Below are 18,368 nucleotides of genomic sequence, written 5' to 3' on the forward strand. Positions count from 1 at the left end.
TAGAACCTTGTCCAATTTTTCATGCCATTGCTTCGGTGCTTGCTTCAATCCATATAAGGATTTCCGAAGTTTGCAAACCTTTCGCTCTTGGCCAATTACAACACAACCTTCTGGTTGCTTTATGTAAATTTCCTCCTCTAAGTCCCCATTAAGAAATGCCGTTTTCACATCCATTTGATGGATGATCAGGTTATATATTGACGTCATTGCCAACATAACCCTTATCATGGCAATTCTAGACACCGGGGCAAATGTGTCAAAGTAATCAATATTAGGCTTTTGCCTAAAACCTTTGACAACAAGTCTGGCCTTGAAACGATCAAGTGACCCATCACTTTTTAATTTATTTCGAAATATCCACTTGGTTTCCAAAGTTTTGGAGCCGAATGGTAAATCCACCAATTCCCAAGTGTTATTCGCCAAGATTGAATCTAGTTCACTCTTGATTGCCTCTTTCCAAAAGACGGCATCCAGTGATGTAATAGCTTCTTTGTATGTAAGAGGATCCTTGTCTACTAAATAGACAAGCCACTCATCATCTGTATATTTGGGTCTTTTGAGTCGCTTGCTCATCCTAGGCCGACTTTCGTCATCATTACTCAATTCTTGATTGGTAACCCTTTCATTTGACTCCATTTCCCCATTAGTCAATTGACTATCCTTACTTATAGGTAATATGAACTTAAAGGGAAATAAATTTTCAAAAAACTCAACGTCTCTTGATTCTATGATGCTATTTGGTTCAATAACATCATCCATAGTTTTGATCACCATGAACCGGTATGCCGTACTATTTGTAGCATAGCCCAAAAACACACAATCACATGTTTTTTGTCCCAATTTTCTTTTCTTGGAATCCGGTAACAACACCTTAGCCAAACAATCCCAAACCCGTAGATGTTTTAGACTTGGTTTCCTACCAAACCATTTCTCAAATGGAACCATACCAGTCTTGCTATGTGGGATTCTATTTGATAGATAACATGCTGATAGCATGGCTTCCCCCCACATATCAAGTGGTACACCTGAACTCAATAACATAGAGTTCATCATCTCTTTAAGAGACCTATTTTTCCTTTCGGCAACCCCATTTGATTCCGGTTGGTATGGAGCGGTTGTTTCATGGATAATTCCATTTTCCTCACAAAACTTATCAAGGTTAAAGTACTCAGCCCCTCTATCAGTTCTAAGTCTCTTAACCTTCTTACCAAGTTGATTTTCAACTTTCATTTTGTAAGATATGAACGCCTTTCTGGCCTCATCCTTTGATTTGAGTAAATACACCATGGTATATCTAGAGTGGTCATCTATGAAAGTTATGACATAGTTGTTTCCTCCCCTAGACTCATATGACTTGTAGTCACATAAGTCACTATGGATTAATTCCAAGAGATTACTCTTCCTATCCATAGTCTTGTGAGTTTTTTTGGTTAACTTTGCCTCTACACAAGTTATGCACTTGTTTACAGGGGATTCCACCTTATCGGTGATCATGCCTAACTTACATAGTTTGGTGATATATTTCACACTACTATGACCCAACCTACCATGCCACAAATCAAAAAAGTTAGAAGAGACAATCATGTAAGCAGAAGAAGTACTAGTTTTTTTAATTATAATATTTTCAACACTTAGTACAAACAACCCCTCACTAAGGTGTCCCTTTCCCACAAAAACATTGTTTTTAGTGATAACCGCCTTATCACTTTCAAAAGCCAATTTCATTCCTACTTTATTAAGCAAAGGAACTGAAATTAAATTGCGCCTAATATCCGGCACATGAAGAACATTGGTGAGAACCATAGTCTTCCCTGAAGTGAGTTTCAAAGTCACTTTTCCTTTTCCCATAACAGGAGCACTTTGGGAATTCCCCATAAATACCTTTTCATCATCTGTATTCATGGAATAAGAGAAAAACATCTTCAGATCACCACAAATATGTCTTGTGGCACCGGTATCCAATACCCAATCTTTTGATTTTTCAATCAAATTTGATTCCGTGACCATAGCAATAAAGACGTTGTCTTCAACTAGGTTCACCTTTTCAGAATTTTTCTTCCTGAACCGACAATCTTTTTTGAAGTGTCCTAGCTTACCACACACAAAACAAGTAAGTTTCTTCTTCTTGAAAGAAGGCTCATCATTGTCTTGACGATTCTTCCTTTTCTTGTTTTGTTTGTTGGTCTCTACCAAGTTCGCTATTAGACGTCTTTCCCCAAGGTCTTTTTCATCCTTGTCCTTGTGCCGGTTCTTCTCCTCAATTTTGATCCTTACAATCAATTGGTCTAGAGTCAACTCCGTCTTCTTATGTTTCATAGACGCCTTAAATGCATCCCAAGAAGATGGAAGCTTTTCAATCAAGGCACCGGTCACAAATTCTTCCGATAGAACCATCTTTTACTTTGCTAGCTTTCCAACCAAAATTTGAAATTGATCAATTTGGCTTGAGACGGTGTCACTATTTTTCATAGCAAAGCTTAGAAAGTTAGCCACCAAGTACTTCCTTGAACCAGCATCCTCAAGAGAGTACTTTTTTACCAACGCATTCCAAATCGAGCATGCATACTCCAAAGAACTATACACATGGTATAGGTCATTTGATAATGCATTCAAAATTCGATTCTTGCACTGGTAATCCGCTTGAATCCAAGCCACCCTTTTGCCCTCCTTTTCAGGATCATTATTTTTTTCCGGCATGGGTTCAGTCAAGGCAAATACCACCCCAATTTGGGCTAATGCAAACAACATCATTTGCCTCCATCGTTTGAAGTTTTGACCTCCAAACTGTTCGATCTTGTCAAATTCAGAGATAATCCTCATCTTACCCAAATTCGGGATAAGCTCCGTCACCGACGGGATAACATTGGTGGGAATTGAGTCAACGGTAGAAAAAAGAGGAATCTCCTTACCATTGCGGCTAATAGGAACTCCGCCTTCTTGGTTGTTGATTGCTCCTTCAATACTTGTGTTTGAAGGATTTCCTTCATTGGCAGCTCCATCAGCGGTGTTGTTGTTCGAAGCATCACCCTTGTTGCTTACGTCTCCAAGATCAGCCATGAGATCTTATAATATCAATTACCTTAAACTTGTTGGGTAATTGTATTACAATTCCTTACAAATAACTGAACCATTGCAATACAATAGATTAAGCAGTAGAAACTAGGCTTGACCTTTGGCTGAAATGAGAAGACCAAAGCTTGATTTTGATGTAGAACCACACCCGCAACAACTTGAACAAGCTTGAGGTTGAGTCACACTTATGGTGCTGCCTTTAAGGTAATTGATGCCTCCTACTGCCAAGGAGTGTTCTGCACCACTATCCCAAGAAAAAACAACCTCCAACTAGAAGATGAAGCAGTCCTTCTAGTCCCTTGAAGGAGCCAAGAGCTTCAACACAGCAACCCTCTAACACACTTAGAAGAAAAGAGAGAGAGAGAGAGAATAAAACTCCTAGTGATTGCTAAGTATGGGCATGAACATGTATCCAAAGATGTCTCTTACAAAGCAATTGGTTGGGTTTATATAGGCCCAAGACCAATCCTTGCATTCCCTTGGAATTCTCAAGAATAACCATCCACTTATGACCAAATTGAATAATAAGATTTATGGGCATGAATATGGACATGAATTGGAGGTTAATTCTAAATTCATGGTCATTCCCCACTAAGGGTCATGAATGACCTTAAAATTCATTCATTCTCCACTAAGACCATAAAGGCCTTAAAACCCCATAAAATGGTCATTCTCCACTAAGGACCATAAAGGCCTTAATACCCATAAAGGGAGAGACATCACCTATGGCCATGAATTGAGAAATCAATCTCATTCAATATCCTTGACCCACATTCCCACTCATGATAGTGACCATGAATAGACTTTAGGGTACCTATAGAATGTTACAACATTTGGAATTACTTCTTTGATCACATGGGTCCCACACCATAACAAAGCAATCAAAAAATTTTGAAACTTAAAATAAAATAAAATATATTTTAAATCTAACATTTCTAAAAGAGGTTCTTGTGGAGCAAAATCTTGACCATCCAAATATCACAGAAGTTTGTTGGAGGTTTACAGCTTTGGCATATGCTTCTATGAAAGATACTACTGTGATGTGCCATATGTTGATCTTAGTTTTACTGAAGTCTCATATGCAGTGGTTTGACAGAATTTACGATCATAAATTCCTAGTTTTCTCAAGATCATCGACTAATGTCATGTGAGTAAAAAATGTTGAGATACAAATGCAAAAAAAGCACCTTGACATGGATGAAGTGGTAAGATTCTTAAAAGCAATTGATATGAGTAAGGGAGGAGGCATGATACCTAAAGACCAAGTTCATGGTTGTTTTTATTTTAACAGTGCTCATTGTCCTTGACCCTCCTCTCTTTTTTTCATCCTTTATACATATGTTGGGAAGTTAGCAATGGGGGCAATGGAGCAGTTCTCTTGACTGCAGACTGACTATTCATTAAAGAGTATAAGTTCCTCTAGTAGGTGAACAAATGATCATTGAAATGGTTGATATAATTGCAGTCTATTGAATGTTCCTCCTAGTTTATTTTTCCAAAAAAATATATATATATATGAAATTAATATATGGGCAAGAGAACGCTAACAAGTTGTGTAGCCCCTGCACCAGCACGGGAGCCAATGAGAGTGTGCAAAAGGCATTGATTTGAATGAGATTTTCGATCTCATTGGGGGCTGAGCGATCTTTTCCACGCTCTTGTGTTTGGCTGTAGAGCTACATGATCAATTAGCGTTCTTTTTCCCTTAATATATACTTGAGCAAAACTTGAGTTTATGCTTTAAAACTATTTTTTTCCACATATATTTTCAAAAATGTAAAACAAATAAGTGTCTTTTGTAAGGGTCAATATTAGACACGTATAATATGTGTTTTTCGTATAATTTATTATTGAATCAACATTGCTTTAAATACAAAAAACTATTGCCACAAGAGTGTTACTTTTCCAAACCTCAAAAGAATGTATCCTGCCATGTGAATAGAAGATATTTCCATTCTATCTGTTTTATATAGAGGAAATTGTTTATATTAACCACGAGCCAAATTTCAAAGTCTAATTCAATCAAATACTTCCTTGTATTGGTACCCATTCCAGATATGTTATTGAATGTGTATATACTCTAAACATTACCATGCACTCTCTCATCTTTGAGCGTGAACGAACAATTTAGATAGAAAAAATCATAAAAATGGATGACTCAGATATGCCTTGTGACTTTAAAAACGTTATAAACATTTGTTAAGTAATAAATACACAAAAGCTTTTCTACCAAAAAAAAAAAAAGACCCAAAAAATGTCACTCCTCCTACCCTCTCAAATAATTAAAATAAAAGAATAATAAAAACAGAAACTACAAAAATAATAAAAGAACACTTTTCCTCTTTTGGTGGCATTTTAACTTTTTCAAATTTCATTATTATTAAAAAACAAGGAAAAATTATACTGCTACCCCCTGAGGTTTATATTAAATACAGTGTGATCCCTTATGTTTTAAAATATATATCCTAACCTCCTGAGTTTAGGGTATTTGTTACCCTCAGTCCCATTCCGTGAGAGCATTACCCTTAATTGCTGACATGTTGGTCATTGATGCTTTAAAATGACAAATATACCCTTAATGAGGTGTGAGGTTACCATTTTGCCCATAGGGCAACCCAAACTTCACACCCCCTTCCTCAGGCCATCTTCAAGCCCCTCACCGCTGAGCAGCAAAGCCAACACCACCGACTGTTTAAGGTTCTTGCAGTGGCCTCTCATCATCATCGACGTCTCCATCATGGTTGTGTCACTCGCTGGTTTCACCGGAGCTTGCTACCGCAACATCGTACTTCTCTGGTTTTACCTCTTCACCATGTTTTTCATCATCGCCGCCCTCATCAGTTTCATCATCTTTGCCTATAGCGTAACCAATAAAGGCTTCGGCAGATCCGTTTCGCAACGCTCCTACCTCGACTACTACCTCTCCGACTACTCCGGTTGGCTCAAAGACCAGGTTGTGCAGAACACCTACTGGTCCAAGATCAGCTCCTATGTTAGAGACTCCCATAACTGCTCCTAGATGGGCTTGCATATTAATGGGGTGACTGAGACTGCTGACATGTTCTACTACCTCCGAAAGCTCAACTTTATAAGGGCTTCATAACCACTTTCTCAGAGAGAACAGTTACTAAAGAGATGCTCAGAAGTCACTGGAATTAATTAAAGACATTTTTACAAAAGCAACCAATATATGAAATCCACCAATTAATTACTGCAACTCCCATAGGAAAGAGGGTTACAAGAAGCAAGCAAAAGTAACTATTCTTCCAATAAATGTTCTCCATTAATCTTCCTTTCTTCCCAGTTTCAATTTTCATCCTTAATTTTCAGTTGGGTTTCTTGCTTTTAATGTGAAGTAGCTTTTTAGCTTTTTGGACATTAGAGATAAAACGGGGTTTTTCAAGATTTGGGTAGAATTCATCTTTGAAAGCAAACCATATTAAGAACCCAGAAGAAGATGAGAAGCTCAAATTAAATGAGGAAAACACTCTTATCGTTATCTGTTATAGAGATTGACCCATTCTCTCCCCAATTTTGCAATTTCCCCCCTTTCTGAACCCATACAAGATGTCTATGTCTTGATATCTGCCTCAGGTTCACTCTTGTCTTTGCTTCAAACTTGGCTGAATGGTTGGACCCGTTTCCACTAAAATAAACAAAGCACTTACTTGTAAGCTAAAATTTCTTCAAATTCAGCTACACCCAGGAAAACCCTAGCCGGGTGAGTCTGTAAAGCACCATCCTTTCTCTTCTAGTGCACGCAGAGATTGATTGAAATTGTCGATCGTATGCACTTGGAGTGAGCCTCTGAACCATTTTCAAGAAGTGGAACGAAGGTTGCAGCGGTGGTGGGGCAGTGGTCGAAGAGGAAGAAGAAAGAAGAAGAGGAAGAAAGAGTGATGGGTCCCATTTTTTTATGTTGGAAAAATAAAAAAATTAATAAAGGGTTATTTTAATTGAAGGGCAAAATTGTTATTTAAATTTTATACTTAACACTGTCCACTTAAAGAGATCAAGTGTATATTTTGAAAATACAGGGGTCGCATTGTATTTAATCCAAACCTCAAGGGATGACAGTGTAAATGTCCCAAAAAAAACAAACCCCTCTTAGTCCAGCACTTCAGCCTCATTAGTTACAGGAGTGTCGGCAACTTTTGATCTCCTCACCCTTTGTAAAATTCTATTGAAACTAAAATTGAGAAATAACTGCAAAGCTACATATACATCTCAAATGCGCCCCCCCCCCCCCCCCTCTCGAATTTTTATCACCTGCGGTTCTCCTGTCTGGTACGGTTCTCTAGTGCTTCTTATAAAAGGGGGGGTGGACCCCACCCGGATAGTGTGTTCGGTCAGGAGGTGGAATGGTCATTTCAACCCCCCTATGAGAGGAACCGTACAACCGTACCGGTCAATGAACCTCAGGGGATAAAGGTCCCCCCGGTGAATTTAGAAGTGGATTAATATTTATGATAAATTATATTCTATTTTAAATTTGATGTATTATGGCCCTATCAAACAACAATTTGGATCATCTACTGCCGATCAGCTGCCCGGCAGGACCGTGCTGCCCAGACATGGTGTTGCGTACAATGATCGCCTTACCCCTACCCAAACACCTTGCCTGAGTGAGGGTAAGGTGATCATTGCACGCAACACTGTATCTGAGCAGCATAGTCCTACCGGGGAGCTCGACAGTAGAGGATCTGGATCCATCAAACAAGGGGTTCTTTTGCTGTGAAGGTTTGCCCAAAGAACTAATAGAGCATACACTGAATACAAACCAGGTAAAAAACGAAAATGGAACTGGAAGAACCGAAACCAAACCATGTCAGTTCGGTTTTAGTTTGAAAACAGTCAACACACATGCTCCTATTAGGGATCTTTATCACCTCCAGTTTGCTGACCGGCCCAGTTCCCCAGTTCCTCTAACAAAGGGGGGCTGAAATGACCTCTCTACCCATGCCCAAACACCCTGCCCGGGTGGGGTCCACCATCCCCCTATTAGAGGAACTGGGGAACTGGGCCGGTCAGCAAACTGGAGGTGATAATTTTCCCTCCTATTAGTTTTGGTTTCGACATGTTGTATCCTTTGCCGAACTGAAAAATTGAAATCGAACCAATTGACACTGTTGTTGGGATGGACTTCCTAGTTAAAAAGTACAAAAAATAAAATTACGGAGAGAGTTCTCTGAGCTAGTGATGTGGAGAATCCATCAATCAAGGAATGGGTTAAAGTTTGTCAATATGAGACCGCAGGAGAGAGATAGAGATAGAGATAGGAGCTTGAGGGTGTCAAAATGGAACCAAAATTGATTGTCGGAATCGGAACCGATCATTTACGATTGAATCGAACCGCACCGTATAAAAATGACGTGATTCTAATTTTATAGATTCTATTACCAATTCGGTTTGATTCAAAATCGAAAAACCGTCGGTTAACCAAATAGAAACCAGATAAAAAATCGAGATTATGAATATTCTTATTTGTTTAAGAATGGGGTTAAGCACTCTAAAATATTAGGATTCCTCACTGAGAATTTTTTGAATTTCAGTTTGAGAGCCAAATTCATGAAGGGACGAAAGGTTTTAGTACGAGCATGTCTTAGTGGACTTTGTTAATGAATTGAGTGGGGGTATGGATTGGTGATGTCCTCAAGTTGGCTTCTTTGGCGGTACTTTGCGGCCTTGAGTAATTACTTAAAATTATCATTGCAACTAGCTTGGCTAAGTGAACTTTGCCTGAAGTTAGAAGTGTATGAAACAATATAATTTCTCCCACATAATAAGGATATGGAAAACAAAATTAAAGGGTACAAAGGTGAAACCGATATTACAAAGCGCATGTAAACCAAATAACGCAAACTGATTAGAAACCGCTAAAATCGCACCACGCTAAAATCGCACCATATATAAAACGACATTGTATAATCAAAATGTGTACCGAATTGTAATTGCACCATATACTCAAAACCGCACCGTTTGACAGCTTTAAGGAGTTGCATGGTCGCGTGGTTCCTATTGTGCTGCTTGCGAGGGATACAATCGTACAATAATACCTTTTTCTCTCTCTCTCTCTCTCTCCCCCAAGAAATGACCTCTTTGCCTCCCTATTTTAAGTTGGGAATCATTCCATCACCCCTCATTGGCTCTCCTTGCCCATATACCCTTGGTGGATATAGGGTATCTAAAACCAAAGAATGGAAATTGACCCGGTCTCACATGCCATTGACTGGATCATCCAGACTAGGGGTTGAGTCACAACCATTTTCCTAAATAAAAAGCTATAGACACAGCTAAAATTAAGCGCATGCACATACGTGCTAATAAAGGGGGCCTCATACATGCCGAATGGTCCAATGTCACATTGCACATGTGTGCCGACACGCTGCTACAACCTACTTTCAAACAGATTTGCCAGATCGACTAAAGTCTGCTGGATCGACGAGTGGAGCTTCGAATGACGGCAAGAAGACCACCAGAATCGCTGCCACAACCTACTTTCAAACAGATCTGTAAGGATCTGCTGGATCGGAGAGTGGAGCTTTGTCCGACACCAGTTGTAGCCTAATTAACCCAATTATAACATGTTTAAATACCATTTCTGACCTATTTAAGAACCATTTATAGCCCAATTAGTCAATTAGTCCATTTATATCGTGATTATCCCAATTACCTTGAGCCCGACTGATCGAATAGAAACTTCTCCATACCCTAATACCCTATCATACGAAACCTGATTACCTAAATGGACAAAAATGGTGTTGGATCTTAAATTTGTGGGGTTTGATTAAGCCGATTCAAAATTGACCGGCCCAATCGATTGACACCCCTACTTTTTTTTGGTTGAAGACACCCTTACTTTCAACAGTAGAATAAACAGATTATGTGTAGCCAACATGGAGAAATCCCAAATTAATATTAAGGTTTTTTTTTTTGGGTTGAACATAATATTAAGTAGACTCTGTCATAATCAGGGCTTAAAAATGTGGAATCGGTAATCGAATCGGTCGGAATAGGTTAAAATAGGTCAGAAATCGTCAGAAATCAGATGGAATCAACCGGATTAGTCAATTCTAATTCTGATACGAATTGGTTGATTCAACCAATCCGATTCCCATTTTTTGAAACCCTTGTCGTAATCCCACTAAATCTTCTTTTTTCTTTTTTCCAAACATGCCAACATTCCTATTGGAATCGGTCTGCCATATTAAATCTCAAGAAATTTCAAATCATAAGGGAGGGTGCTCTGCGATCCGTCAAAATTCACTTCTTCCTGTTGAAAGGAGGAGAAAGGGAAATGGCGGCAAAGCAAATGGAAGAGATACAGAAGAAATTGGCAATGCTTAATTACCCAAGAGCAAATGTTCCAGCACAGTCCCTCCTCTTCGCTGGCATGGAGAGATACGCCCTTCTCGAGTGGCTTTTCTTCAGGTTCCCTCTCTTTGATTTTTACGAATTTATTCGTTTTCGTTTAAAATGTATTCTGAAGATTTTATGGGTTTTCACTACGATGATTCATGAAATATACTCTGAAGATTAGAGAGCCCACTAAATGCAAATTCTTGATTATTTTGGTAAATTGTAACTCGTGGAGACATGCATTTGTCGATTGATTGATATGAGATCAGTCCATCTGCTACTTTCTTGTATTGTACTAGTATGCATAAGAACCCCAACAATACTTGGTGCAGAATTTTCTTTTTTGGTTGTGGGGTGGGATTGTATGAGCGGCAGGATTAGTATTTCTAGCAACTATCCAGGAATAAATAGTCTTGCAGAAGAATTAACAGTTTCAAATCAAGCTGTAAAGTTGTCATGGTTGATAACTGAAGTCATCATTATCCAACCACCTGATCAACTGTGCATTGCATCTCCTTCAACCCCAAACTGGTTGTATGAGTCCATCTCTGCTTCTCCCATTACTGTGATCGATTCTCTTCTAGATGCAACAGGTAGCCATTAAGGTTTCTTAAGGCTCATTGTATCTCCTTCCATAATTTCCTGCACAAAAACTGTAACTTGTATTCCCTTTTATAAAGCTTGTGGTTGGAGGATAAAATTTCAATTACATGCCTTTCTTTTTGAAGCAGAATTGATTAAATCCAATTGCCTTTAACATAATTTAATTCAGATAGTCTCGTATCAATTCATCTCAATACCTAAACTGATCTCCCCATTCTCCTCTCCCCCCACCCCCACCCCCACCCCTGCCCCCGCCCCAAAAAGAAAATGAAAAAAAATAAGAGAAACAATTTCATGTACTCCATGTGGAACTCTGCTGATTTCAGCTGCCAGCTGCAGGTATTCTTGCTTAGACTTGCTGGGGACGTTCAACTTTTTGTGATGTGGTTTTGTGTGTGACTTCTGGGTGTAGTTATGTTTCTAAGAGTGTGGATACTTCAACTGTTAAATGTTAGGATATCTGGACTCGGCACACTATAAATCTGCCAACTATCTTTATATGGTCACACATGAAGATTAAATACAACTTTGAAGTAAGTAATAATGTTTATGACTGGTTAAGACTCAATTCTTTGTATGAATAATGAAGTTGAGTTCGTTATTTGTATCCAAGAATAAAAACACTTGTTAACAGACTTATGCAATAGTGATTTGTGAACATGCAATGTCATATTCCTAAAACTTCTACCCTAGTGATATTCTTGAGTTGAAACATTCCCTTATTTACAAAACTCAAGTTTCTCCAACAAGGTCCTATAGGTGAGCCAGTGGTGTTGAAAGGACTTCAACTTGGGGAGGGAGGTGTTTCATATTCTACTTAAATTGTGAAGAAACCTTTGGATGAAACCCATCTCCATTTCTTAATCTTCTTAAGGTCAACAAGAACTCTTATTATTATTATTATTATTATTTACGTTTTTCAATATGTTGTGCCATTCATCTTAGAATTCATAAACTTACTTCGCCTTGTTCTTGTGGGGGTGGGAGGCGTTTCATACTTTGCAGACTGATGCCTAATCTGTCTGGAAGTTTCAGCCATAATTGCCATTAAACTTCCCGTTAAATTTCTAGGCTAACCATTGCAACAGTTTGGAATGTCATTGTTGTTCATGTTTCTGCAGGCTCTTGGGTGATAAGTCACCTTTTTCCCAACAAAACTCTCAAGGCGATGGCATGGATCGTGATGAAGAAACCGGGCGGATCCAGTGTAAGTTTCACTATCTTTCATTTTGATTTCTGAATAGTTCGAAGGAGAAGGCAATCTAGTCATTCTCATGAACGATTTAGGATTTACATGTAAAGGTGTTCATCCCATATGTAACCAAGCCACCAAGGAATTAAATTTTGATAAATCGAAATATTTTGGCAAATCTTTGTCATTTAGGCAGAATCAAGTGAAAAATGAAATCATATATCATTATAAAAGTATGAATTCCACTCTGAGTTTCTTTGGTTTAGTTTTTTTTTTTTTTTTTTTTCGAGAGAGAGAGAGAGAGAGGGACTTCTTTCACCTATGACTCTCTCTCTCTCTCTCTCCTTCTTCTTCCCAAGAGGTATGTCGACATCTTTACAATATGAAGAGTTTCCATACTCTCTTTCTCTCCCCCCATTTATGTTTTAGGTTTTACCTAGAAAGTAGATGAGTTCCCTTCTCAAAGAAGAATCTCTCTCCCTTCTTTGTTCCATTGACATTTAGTGAAGAGTTAAGAAGACGGGGAAGGAGGATACATGTTTCTCTCTCAAATCTGGCACATCTATAATCACCCAAAATTATTCACTGATGAATTGTATATGGGGAGCGTGGTATTTTCACTGTGGGAATGAAGAATTGAAGGAGGTGCCACCCACCATCACACCGTTAGCCAGAGGCATGACACATTGGTTTCTTCAACAATTGCTCTGTTTCAGTCTTTACGGCCATCCAAAGAGACCATTCAAATTTCTATGTATGCTGCAATGCCATTGGCATGGTGATTCCTTACCTTTGATGTTGGATTTCAGGCTTCTTGATCATACATGTTGATCCATTAGAGAAGTAGGAAACTTTTTTTTTGGTGAATAAAAAAATTAATTACCAAAGAAAGCCTGAGGTGGGCAAGAGAGAAATACAAGGGAAAGCGGGGGGGGGGGGGGGGAAACAAGCCACAATCCCATTAGGGAGGGGGCTGTAAAATGGTACAATCAAGGTCCCAGGCACTAACAATATGCCTATTCCTGGGAGAGTCCAACAAAGGCTTGTGGGGGAGGAAGCTCGATTTCGTAGAAACGTCAAAGGAGATGGACTTCCAAATCCAGTCGAAGGATCTAGAGTTGGTAGACCATCTCCGGAGGTTTCTCTCCATCCAAATATGGTAAAGTGTAGCTCTAAAAACTAGCTTCCCTATGGCATCGCATATACAGCCTCCTGGGAAGGATCTGATCATCCAAAGCCACTCTCTAACAAAGGGGAGGGGGCGTCTGCTGCGGGGCCAAATGAACGAAAGGGCTTTTTTCCCAGCAGGTTTGGGCGAAGGGGCAAGCAAAGAAAAGGTGGTCAATGTCTTCAGAACCAGACCAGCACAAGGTACAGGTTGGGGGGGCAGGGATTTTGCAGTGGATGAGAAAGGCTTGGGTGGGAAGGCATTGGTTGAGGGTTCGCCAAACTAAGAAGCTATGGCGAGGGATGTGGCCTTTGAACCAAACCAATTTGTGCCAGGGGACAGTGGGGGCTTGAGGACGGACAAAATTCCAAGCAGAGCTGAAGCTAAAGAGGCCAGTGGATGAAGGGAGCCAAGTAATTTTGTCAGCAGTGGAGGGGGAGGGGGGGGGGGGAAGGGGAGGAGTGAAGGCCAGATCGAGGAGAGGATGGGGATAGGGGGGGACCAAGAGCCAAGGGAGATGATAGAAGAGAGGGGCGGGTCCTTAGGGATACCGGAGGAATAGATAGCTCTGGGACCAAAATGGTTGTAGAGGACTCCAAGCGGGTGCCAAGGATCAAGCCAAATGGAAGTAGAGGAGCCATCAGCAATGCAGAAGGAGATGGCGTGCAGGTGGAGAATCTTGCGCCAGATGTAGGAGGAATGGGGGTGGATGGGAGCGGTCCAGATGGAGTTATTTTTGAGAAGGTGGGAGTAAACCCATTGGACCCAAATGGAATCATGCTTGGAAGAGATTTTCCAGATTAGCTTTAGGATGCCAGCAATATTGGAATCCTGAATACGCCTAATCCCTAGGCCTCCCTCAGCTTTGGGGAGGCAGACAGAGTTCCAACTGATAGGGTGAAGGAATTTGGAAGTTTCCTTTCCTTTCCAGAGGAAAGCGCAGAAGAGTCTTTCCATAGCTAAGGAGGTGGCTTTTGGAATGGCAAAAACTCCACACCAGTAGATGTAAGAGGATTGGAGGACTGATCTGATGCATTCAAGTCTGCCCGCATAGGAGAGGAGCTTGGCTTTCCAAAGTTGGAGACGCTTGCGGATATTGTCAAGCATGGGGGTGTAGTGATGGTTGGAGAGCCTGGCAGGGATGAGAGGGAGGCCAAGGTATTTGACTGGGAGGGTGCCAAGGGAGAAGCCAGTCAAATGGAGCAGTAATGTTATTCAAACCAATTCTCTCTCTCTTTTTGTGGTTGTGTGTGGGTGTTAGGGAATGTTATCATAAAAGCTTTACACAAAATCCATTCGTCACCACTGTTTGTGAAAGAGAATGTTGTTGATGTAGATCGAAGCATGAAGAAGACCAAGACAGAGTCTAACAAAAAAAAAAAAAAAGACCCTGGACTGAGAGAGTCCCCTATCCCCCTTCCATATCCCCATCTTCTTCTTCCGTATCCTTCAACTTAAGGCTCTATCCAAGGTCATACTTGGTAGACCTAGACTTCATGTCCTTTTGCACAACTTCTCCTATGGTCATTTTAGGCCTACCCCTACCTCGTTTAGCTCTTTCAATCAAGATCATATCACTCCTCCTTACTGAGGTGTCCCTAGGCCTTCGTTGGACATGACCATACCACCTCAAACATCTCTCTCAGAGCTTGTCATTGATCGGTGCAACTCCCAAGTCAGCTCTAATACGTTCATTCCTTACTGTATCCTTCATAGTTTTTCCGCACATTCATATTAACATTCTCATCTCAGCTACACATAGCTTCTCAATATGACACTTCTTAACTGCCCAACATTCTGCCCATACATCATAGCTGGTCAGACAACCGTCCTATAGAATTTTCCTTTAAGCTTTAAAGGAATATGTCGGTCACACAGCACTCCGGACGCGCCTCTCTACTTCATCCATCCCACTTTAATTCTATGTGAAACATCATTCTTTGTGTCACCTTCTTTATTTATAATTGACCCCAGGTATCTAAAATAGTCACTTTGTGGTATCTCTCTTTCCTCAATTCGCACCATGTCAGTATCCATCATAGTATGACTAAAATTACACCTCATATACTCCGCCTTTGACCTACTAATCTTAAAGCCTCTTGATTCCAAGGTTGATCTCCATAGCTCTAACTTGGCGTTAATCCCTGCTTTTGTCTCATTCACCAAAACGATGTCATCGGCGAAGAGCATACACAACGGTACCTCGTCTTGAATGCTCTTGGTTAGGTCATCCATGATAAGAGTAAATAGATAAGGGCTTAAGGCTGATCCCTGATGTAGCCCAATTGTAATTGGGAATTCCTTGCCCTGACTTCCCACAAATCTCACACTAGTCACCACGTCCTCATACATATCTTTAATTACATCTACATATTTACTCGACATTCCTCTCGTCATTAGAACATGCCAGATTAAATCTCTAGGGACTCAATCGTAGGCGTCAATAAAGACCATATGGAGATCCGTCTTGCTATCTCTATATCTTTCCATGAGCCTCCTCAATAGGTAGATAGCTTCTGTCGTGGATCTACCTGACATAAATCCAAATTGGTTAATTTAAATTAAAAATAAAATTCAGTTATTCAATTTTGTTCTCCCTTATTTTATTGATCCTGCTGCAATCGATCTCCCACTGGTTTTTCCCTGGTTTGAGGTCGAGTTTGCATTAGTTGTCATGAGTTCATGACAAGTTTTACATGAAAAAAACATTAGATTTAGCGACTCCAATGCTTTACAGATTTACAGAAGATCATAGGAGTATGCTCTGTTATTTAACGGATTTCCAAAATAGGGTTCATTGTTCATCCTCTCTATCTCTCTGTGTGTCTTTCTCTGGGTTCATCATTCATCCCCCCTGTCTGTTCTGTTATTTTTTTCTTGTGGGCCTCTTGTGTGCATTGCTGTTTGGATTTTATGGTGCTCTCTTTCTGTCCATGATCAGTGATATTGATTGAAGAAGTGAAAGCAAGATCCATGTCTACCATTTTCATTGTAACCATGTCAGAGGTTAGACTGTTGGAGCACAGGTAGTATCATACACCGGGTTCAGTACCTAATCTGAGTCTATATCGGTAATAGATTTTGGAACATTCTGGTATTGGACACCGGTGCCTGAATAAATACTTGGGAATTAAGATGGTTCAACTCACCCAAGTTTTGAAGAATTAAATATAAGACCAGTTGGGTCATCTGTCAATATTGGTTTGGAAGGGTTTTAGGGTACTGCCCTGGACCTGTACAATGGTTTGATATTTGATGGATATGGGTGCAATTCTATGTTTGGTCTTCAGTAGTAGATTTTGGGAATTGAGATAGGTTCTCAAGTTTTTGTAAATTAGTAGCTGTGTTCATTCAATTGTCATGGAGTTCTCTGTCTTCAAAGAAAGGTGATGTGTGCGATACATTACCTCTAACTAGATATAGTAACATGGGGGTGATTGAATGCCTGCCACTACCATTCTCATTGTGTTGGATATGGAGTAGGCTTTTATAGTTACAGAGAATAAATAGGTTTAGATATGATAAACTGGTGACAGGTTTGGATTGACATCATGTTTTATAAATATCTACCCGACTGGTTGTTATACCCATGTTGCCTATTTTTCTGGTCTTCTGCAATAGGCCTTTTAAGTGGTCAACCTACCTTAATTACTTTATTACCCATTATAAAAGGGGGGAAAACTAAAAGATTTCCTCTACATTTTTACTAGGTAATCATAATAAAAAAGAATAAAGAAAGAGGTGAAAGTTTTTATTCACCGTGGGTGATGAGAATCTAGCAATTGGGGTGTTGTTATTTATTCTGCCCCCTATTGTACGAAGTCCAAAATGCCCTTGACACTGTTCTGGAAGCCCCACCCCACTACCAAAAATCGTGGAATAAGTATTAATAAGTGAATGGGGATATTAAAGTGAGATGGAAAAACTATTTCTACAGCTTACTAACTGAAAATAATACAATTAATAGTGTTTTAGAACGTTGCAATAACCATCAAGAAACCATAAGTCATAGATATATATGAGAAATTAGGATGTCTGAAGTAAAGGAAGCTTTAAAGAAGATAAAAAATAGGTAAAGCAATAGGTGTTGATGGTATTCCAATAGAGTTGTGGAAGAGCATAGGAGTCTGTGGAATAACGTGGCTAACTAAGTTGTTAAATAAGATTATGAGCATTAAAAAAATGCCAGATGAATGGAGGAGAAGCATTATGGTTCTGATTTATAAAAATAAAGGTGATATTCAAAGTTGTAATGACTATAGAGGAATAAAATTTTCATACACTCATACTATGAAATTATGGGAGAGAGTAATTGAAAACCCACCTGAGACAAAGCTTATGATAGAGTCCTCAGAGAGTTAATTTATTTAGTGGTTTATAATTTAATGTTTTTTCATTTCTAATGCTTATTTAGGTTTTTTGACTTGAATTATATGTATTCTAGTACTAAAGATTGTATGAGATAGGCCATATCACTGTATATATACAAAGTAGACTACCAAACATAGGTCAAAAGTCAAACTACCATTTTGAGTTAGTTTTAAAAAACTTTAAGTGTTCCATTAGGTTTATAGGGCCTAACATAGGTTATCCTGCAATTTTCAGGACCTGATTAGGTCATATGGCCACCAAAACTAGGGGCGGGAAGAAAAAAAATACACCAACTTGACCGAGATCTCAGATCTCGGCCGAGACGACTCGATTTCGGGTCTGACCGAAACCAGGTCCGAAACCAAGACCTCGAATCTTGGTTATGGACCCATTTTCTTTTTGTGGTTGAATACTTAGATGAGCTATCGGGTCCAAGAAATCCTGCACTTTACAGTTTTACCTCCATTTTATCTCATTATATAGTAGTCTTTTTTGTTCTCTTCTTTTTCATTTGTAAATATTTGAGTCATTGTTGTTTCCCATCTTCCTAGAATTTCTAATTGGTGAATCCTTTCCTCTGTTCATTGGAAGAGCAGATGGGAG

General features: G+C 39.5%; 1 protein-coding gene across 1 annotated transcript in view; it reads left to right on the top strand.

Moving 5' to 3' along the window:
* The window catches only part of LOC122641968 (AUGMIN subunit 7-like), a 37,288-nt gene that overhangs the window by 3,793 nt on the left and 15,127 nt on the right, over positions 1–18,368 (top strand). Inside the window, exons 3-5 of the mRNA XM_043835325.1 lie at positions 31–41; positions 10,313–10,503; positions 12,156–12,241. Coding sequence (XP_043691260.1) covers positions 10,370–10,503; positions 12,156–12,241 — 220 coding nt within the window. The 5' untranslated portion in view covers positions 31–41; positions 10,313–10,369. The remainder of the gene's footprint in view (positions 1–30; positions 42–10,312; positions 10,504–12,155; positions 12,242–18,368) is intronic.

This window comes from Telopea speciosissima, chromosome 10, assembly GCF_018873765.1.
Source record: "Telopea speciosissima isolate NSW1024214 ecotype Mountain lineage chromosome 10, Tspe_v1, whole genome shotgun sequence".
NCBI classification, from domain to species: Eukaryota; Viridiplantae; Streptophyta; class Magnoliopsida; order Proteales; family Proteaceae; genus Telopea; species Telopea speciosissima.